This window comes from Larimichthys crocea, chromosome XIII (genome assembly GCF_000972845.2).
Source record: "Larimichthys crocea isolate SSNF chromosome XIII, L_crocea_2.0, whole genome shotgun sequence".
Lineage (NCBI taxonomy): Eukaryota > Metazoa > Chordata > Actinopteri > Sciaenidae > Larimichthys > Larimichthys crocea.
The window spans coordinates 15,746,945-15,754,798 of record NC_040023.1 but is presented as its reverse complement, the minus strand read 5'-3'; the positions used below and the strand labels follow the sequence as shown (position 1 = coordinate 15,754,798).

The window sequence follows — 7,854 nt, the reverse complement described above, 5'->3', positions numbered from 1 at the left end:
AATGTGGCAGAGGGGAAATATATATTAAATAGTTATATCTTGTTTGTTTAATCGATGTAACACGAGTGTAGGAACAACTAATCGCTGTTTTACTGGGGTTTATGTGTGGACTACTTTTTAGCAACTTTATATTTATCGTATCGATATAAAAGTGATATTAATCTTCTCATCTAACTCTCAGTAAGCAAGTATATTTCCCAAAATGTCAAACTTTTGCTTTAAGGTGACAATAATCTGAGCTGAGCTGTTAAAATGAGTGAAAAACATGCAAAACATGGAGCTGGAAACCGTGTCTTCAACTGCACATCTACAGTGCAAAGTCAGATTATTATTTTCCCTCTTGGCCTTGGGAAATGGGATTGGTGGGAGGGAGAAGAGGGGCTGAAAAAGATGGATAAACACAGTGACCAAAGGCAACCTCTGAGGAGAAAGGGAGTTCAGTCTGAGGGGAAAGAGGGAGAGGAGAGGGGAGAGAAGAGGTAAGGCAGGGAAGGGTGTGGGTTAGAAAAACTATGGAGTATAGTAAGGCCCCTGTTATGACACACAAGCCTGCCCTTCATAAAACGCAAGAGAGGTGAGGGAGACACAGAGAAGACAGAAAGCAACAAGATGGTAGTTAGACAGTGCACTGGGTTGTGAACATTCAGGTGTAAACAGAAGCATGAAAACATATTCCAACTGAAAAAATGAAACACACACATCTGATTTTTTTTCACAGTCTGAAGAGGAAAGTCAAAATATGTTTTTCTAACATTAGGAAAAATATATGAAAGGTATATAAATACACACTACATAGATTAAATGTTCCTGTTCCAAATGAAACAACAACATCCCTAATCGTATTTAGGATAAATAACTCATTAGCAACACTGCGGATTTTCACAGTTCAGTTATTATGAGTTGGTGAAACAAGTCACACAATTCTTCTCCAGTTTCTGGTCACCTTGTCTACATCAGGGTGTCTGTATTTGTCCCTGATTTCTTTATATATAGTCAATCAATTAATAACATATATAAACATGTAACTCATCATAGACATTAGATAAAACAAAACATCATGTGATCATTTTTGTAATAGTTTAGCAAATAAGATATTTATTAGAGTCTACAGTCATGTTAGTGGCTCTGTGCGGCTGTATGCTACTTACAGCGGTGCTTTGAGCTACAGTAAATCCTAACATTAGGATGCTGCATGCTTATAGTACTACCATCTAGATTTTTAGCACCTATTAGGTTTACCATGCATACCATCTTAGTTTGGAGTGTTGCATGCTAATGTTTGCTAACTATCCCTAAATACAAAGTTCAACTGAGGCTGCTGGAAAAGTTGTAAACCAAAGTATTGAATAAAATGAATAAAATTTTTGACTTGATGATGTTGCTAGATAAAATTCAGGGTCACTTAAGTTAACTAATCCTGAGGTGGACATGAATGTGTGTACCAAGTTTCATTTGAGTCCAATAGTTGAGACAAAACCACATGACTGTCTGTCAACTCTAACGGCACGCTATCCAATAACAGTTAGTAGAAATAGATACTTTGCTGACACTGCCATTGTTATCAATGGAGCCATGTTGCTATTATGACTAAATAAAGTTCACAAATGACCATAAATAAAATATACAACATTAATGGAACCTGTCATGAGCTGATTTATTCAATGTGCCACAATCACTCATCAGTCGTTTGGCTATAAGATTAATGTCATGTCATTATAACCGGACTCAGTTCTCAGTTATAACAAGACTGAATATAATTATCCCGACTAGGTACACACGTTCCTTCATGTGTACTCACTCTGTCTGCTGCGTCTTATGCATTTCTGGAAGTTTTTCTTTTTTTTTAAATACTACAGCACTTTAATTTTTTAACTGTATTTTAATTGTATTTTAATTTAACTGTATTTATTTATCTATGTAACTGTTATGTATTGTTTCAACGGCTTTGTTGTGAAGCACTTTGGGTACCATCTGGCTATTGTAAAGGGCTATATAAATAAACTTGATTTGATTTGATTTGAATCCCGGAGACAGGATCCACATCACTGCTCAGATTATTCAAGAGCTGCCTGCCAAGTATCTGTGAACAACTGAACAAGAGTTGTGTGTGTGATGTATATAATGTTGATGGGATTGTATTGAAACTCATACAGGTCTACACTTAACTTTGTGTTTCCAGAACCATAAAATGATTTTGTTAAAAGCCACGACTCGTCTACAGGTATTAGAAAAACAGCCAGTAGGTCAGTGAAAGAAGAAATGGACTACAGACAGGTTTTTGGTTCACCCTCAGATTTGCATTTAAATATATAATATATAGAGTTTCAAACATTTATTTCCTGTCAGCAAATGTGTTTGCTGATGTTGACGATGGCTGTCAGGAAATCAGCTGTCCTAGCTACTTCCTAGAGATGCATTTAATTTAAAGAGCATTATCACATAGTATTTTCAGTTCAGTCTCTGAAACACTATGCTGCTTCTGACAGTTGGTGTTTAACTTGTCCCCCAGTTGTATCTACTATATGTTATTTGAGTCCCTGAGAAGCAGGGTATGTTGGATCTGTTTTAGTAAAATAAATTTGACTTGACATATAATTTTGCAGCACCAGGGGGGTATCTACAGTAACTCTCCTACTGTACATAACTCACTGATTCCACTGGAGAAAAGTAACCCAGGATGGGGAACAAGACCAGAACACTGCTGCCGTGATTATACACCAGCAACTCACACACTTGTATACAGATACTTATACACATACACACACATACAGTTACCTTAGCCAGGCCAATCAGAGGGGGGGATTCCACTTGGTTTCGAGAGGGAAACAAGATACGATCACTGTTTCTCTCCCATCTCTGCTCCTGCTGTTGTTTCTTCTACCTGCTCTTTCAATTTCTCTGTTGCACAGATGTTTTTTTCCCGTAATGTCATTGAATTTTCAGCCAAGTTTCTTATTTTTTTGTACTCAGATTGAGTCACTCAACATCTCTATCTACAAAGATGTGGGCTTTTATAGTCATAGCCATAGGCTCTAGGGATGGCAATGTAATTCTGTCGCTCAGTTTTGATCCAGGCTGGAATATCTCAACAAATATTTGATGGATAGATTTTGTACAGACTTCTATGTTCCCTAGGACGACTCCTGCTGATTTTGGTAATCCCCTGACTTTTCCTCTAGTTCCACCATATCTAATATAGATATCTAAGCATCTCCTCAATAGATTGGTACACACTTGTGTTCCCCAGAGGATGAAACCTACAACTATCTCGCCCTGAAACATTCATGTTCCCCTCTGGATGACTTGTGAGAACTCTGATGATCTCTTAACTTTTCATCTAGTGCCAAGGTTATAGGAATCAGACAGGCTAGTCTACCCAAAGCGGCAACCTTTGTGGTTGTGATGTGAAGCCCATGTGGAAGTGCCAAAAACTGCAGTTCCTCAAACAGCCACTTGAGGCTGGCTACACAACGAGTCAATCTCCATAAGCCCCCATGTTAAAATGCCCGACTTCGTGTCCAACTTCACAGCAGAAATAAACATGTTTACAGCCAAAAAACAGTTTTGGCCTCTGTAGCTAATTTCCCCATTCATGACAACTGGACTGAGTCTGAATTTTTATTTAACTCACCTGTTCAAATTATATTAAGGTAAATTTAAAGTTATGCATAATTAACAGTGTAGTCGCTTTGATTGACAGGTAGGTGCTGTTACAGAGCACCCAGGCGTAATTCGGTCCGCCAATAATCCATGTCTTTGCTGATTTTTAGATTAGACAAGATAGAAGATATCACGTATACGTAAATGTCCATTTCTACTGTCTATGGTATACCCGAATATTCAGGAGACATGCTCTGCAGAAATCTCATACCTTGATGTTGCTTATTCACCATAAACAGAGATTGTACCCTCAGGTACCCATTTTCATGTACAGAGATTAAACCAAATAGACACTAAGCACTAATTTATTCCAACAGTTAATTATATATTAGGTTGTCAAATAGACAGGCACTAACACTATGATGTAATAATACTGTAATCCGCAATACTTTACCCTAGATTATAGCTCACTGAGATGTATTTGACTATGTTTGCACTGTATTTTTCTTTGTGCTGTACTGTATATTGTTTTTAACTATACTGTAACTGTATAGTTATAACTGTATTGCCATGTGTGCTGTCTATATAACTGTGCTGCTCATGAGCTGTAAAACAATAGCCCTCTGGGATCAAGATAAAGTTTTAACTTGATCAGGTCAATATACATACGATTTATGAAGCTCATGTTTAGCGCTAATTAGCATATGTCAGCACGCCAACATGCTAAACTAACATATCTATTTAGTTTGTTAATAGTGTAATTTTGAGCATGTTAACATGTCAATATTAGCATTTAACTCAAAGCACTACTGTGCTTAAGTAGCTGCACAGAGTCTCTAGTGTAACAGTAGACTCTTGTTTCTGCTCATCTTGCAGATCTGCACCAGCTTCCAATATTTCAACGTCCAAACCTCCAGTGATTTTGAGGAAATTCAGCCATCTATCTGATTCTACACAGATGTTTAATACACTTCACAAACAGAAATAATGCGTAGGCAAGGATAGAGTAGTTCCTTAGTACTAAATCAGTATGAACAGAGAGTTATTCTCTAGTTTTCTTTCCCACCACCCCTCTTATACACACTGCAGTAAAATGTTTCTGTCTTTTCTTGTGGCAACATTACCCACCCTCTCTCTCCAAATTTCTTTCCGCAACAAACCAGGCCTCTGATAACAGTCCCTGCTACTGATTTTCTCTGTCATCCTCCTATTTCACTCATTCTCTCATAAACCATAAATTGCTTCTTTCTTGTACCCCCCTCTCCTATAACACACAAACACACACACACACACACACACACACACACACACACACACTGTAACTCTACCACAAGGGCCCCCTCTCCCTTCCCAACCCCTCCGAATCCCACAAAACTGTACCATCGTTCCCTGTTTTCCCTGTCCTGTCCTCCCTCCTCTGCTTCTATTTTCTTTGGGGTTTATATATATATATATATGACACTATACCACAGCCTGTCTGACCACCCATCGCCATGACAACTGGCGGCAAACATTTATCAAGCCAAACTGGGTCCAGATTCTCTCAACCACACGTTTCGGCTCTGGGCGCTACTGCTGCTGGATGTGTATGGTGGTGATTGTGTTGTGTGTGTGTGTGCACATGTTGAGGAACAGAAACTAAACTTGACACTACAATGTTTTAGGAGCACTATAGAGACATGGCAGCACTTAGAGCAGCATGAGCAGACATTGATGTATGTTGTTTAAATTGGACTAACATATTTAAGGTTCTCCTTACTCCTTGCTTGTGTCTCTGTCCCTTTAATTTACATCTCTGACTTATAGCACCTCTGTGAAATGTCTTGTACTTGAGACTGTCTGTTTCTATCATCTTAATTTAACCGACTCATAGCTTCCCATGCATCCCCCTCCTTCACCTCTTCTCACTGTCTATTCACAGATTTTCTCTCCATTATCTCCATCATGTTATGTTCTCATCTCTGTCACCCTCTCGTGGGGAATGGGGGTGGAATTAGAGGGGGAGTAGGAATGAACGAATGATGGAAGAGTAGAAGAAAAAAAAAAACATGAGGAGATAGCTGGGAGAATAATAGCGAAAATTTATGAATGACCGGTGAAACTGAGTCAAACACACACACGTACGCACAAACACACACCTGTGTTCGACATCTCAGTAAAAGCATAACAGAGTGTAACAGACATGGGATGCCTGCTGCCCGCATCAAGGGAGCTCTGCTGAAACCATTAACATTACACACATACTCACTCACCTACATGCTTATGTGTGACACATGCACAAGCAAGCAAACTCACACACATGCAGGAACACTTACGCTTAGATCACATAAGCTACCGTGCAAAATTAAATCACAGTTTACACGTGAAAAAAGGGAAGAAATTACACTGTACATGCTTGATTCACAGAGAAAATAGAGGGTAATGTGTGAAACATAACCACAGGTAATGTTTGGCATAAATCAGTGTGTGTTTGCATGTGTGTATACATATGTGGTGTAAATGGTTTTAATGCTTCATTCCTCTAGATGAGAAGCATTTTGCATAGCATGAAAACTGGCTGCATGGATAATTGTTCTTCAGTCTACATGTAAAAATTTGGCACAAATACCAACATCTCAGTCTACACATTAACCCTCTGTGGTCCAAGCAATTACCCACAATGGCAAAACGCAACTGATAGCACCATTGATAGCACCCCATGAGAGTTAACTTAAGAGGCTCTCTCTGTGTGTTTGATTCAGAGCAGGTACAAAGGTAACACGCCTTGCACAACATAATACCCCAACCTATGGATCTACTTGTGCTTCACGGCCGCGTGCCATAATACAGCAGTTAAACCGCTGCTTATCAGCTGCATAAACACTTAGTTTTGGTACACAACAATGGCCTTTTTCTTCAGGTTTCTTGCTGGTGAGCAGGAATGGCTCAATGAGGTGTGTGTGGCAGAGCTCTGCCACGGCGAACATGAGTCCAGGAGGGGAGCTGATGTTCATGCTCCATGGAGAAAACACACATGGCACAGGCGCCTTATTAGGGGGGAAGTTTAGACATCGAGTCTAAGTGATGGGAATGGCTGATATGGCCAGTAAGGTTGAGTTACACAGCTGCCAGGGTCAGAAGGTGTAAGAGGAGATGAACCAGTAACCTTTTGGCAGAGGATACACGCAAATATCTCTGACTGCGCCAAACATCCTCTGGAAGCTGGAGGCCTCCAACAAGAATGAAATATTTCCTTGGTACTGACAAAACTGATAGATTTACTAAAGGATCAATCTCTGAACCAGGAACCATTACTTTGTCAGACTCATGCACAACTTCCTATAGCTTTGATCTATTTGGCAAATAGAGTGTGTCCATATGTTTTAATATGCCTGCTTCTCCAATCTCCTGCACGCAGTCATGTTAGGAATGTCTTTATGGTCAGTAGCTTACTGTCACATAGAATAAAGCTCTACGGGACTCAGAGAGGCACGTGTGACATAATTATTCACATATGTTGTCTGTTCAAGTGCAAAAGTGGTGGAGGTTAATGACCATAACACCCAATGAGACAGTGCTGGAGGACAAGAGAGGAACTGGGCAGTCAAGGGGCATCAATCATGGACAGGAGGTTGACTTTATATACTTTTCCAAAGTTCACAATTGAACTTAAAGAACTGTGATTGAATGTCCCACCCTCCTGTTCACTCCAACGAACTTAAAAAATATTCTTCATAACAAACGTGAAAAAACAACATTTTAAGCTTATTTATGAAGCCATAAATAACTTTAAATGACTAAAAAGTAGTTCTTACCTTTAAGAAGGAGGATGAACTCCAGGCACAACAGGTATTTACGCAGCTCCATTTATAAAAGCCGAATGACAGCAAAAGTCTCTCGTCTATTTTTCCAACCTTTTTCCTTTTTTTTTGCTTTTGCTGTTTACAAAGTGGTCCCCCCTGAGCTGTTGGAAATGTAGTGCATCGGCGTCCACCACACACACATAAACACACAGGAGCGCTTTTTCAGCTCTCTCTTTCCCCAAGAGATGCGTAAAGTCCGGTCAAACGGTGCTGCAGTGGCATGTCTGCTGTGCGTGGGGGGGCTCAAGTCCAGGACGTTTACAAAAGCAGTCTCGAGCTGTTAAATATAGATTACAATAAAATAAACCAACTCAACACGAGGTTTCTTGTCCCTGTAGGAATATTTGAGTGACGCCACAGGAGAAAGTTATATTACAGTGCATGAAAATGTCTTTAAAGATAAATAAAAAAA

At 39.5% G+C, this 7,854-nt stretch overlaps 1 protein-coding gene across 1 annotated transcript in view; it reads right to left on the bottom strand.

Moving 5' to 3' along the window:
- Nucleotides 1-7,510, bottom strand: part of itga10 (integrin, alpha 10) — a 27,178-nt gene extending 19,668 nt beyond the window's left edge. The window contains exon 1 of the mRNA XM_019253945.2: nucleotides 7,395-7,510. Coding sequence (XP_019109490.2) covers nucleotides 7,395-7,446 — 52 coding nt within the window. The 5' untranslated portion in view covers nucleotides 7,447-7,510. The remainder of the gene's footprint in view (nucleotides 1-7,394) is intronic.
- Between the last annotated feature and the right edge of the window lie 344 nt (nucleotides 7,511-7,854).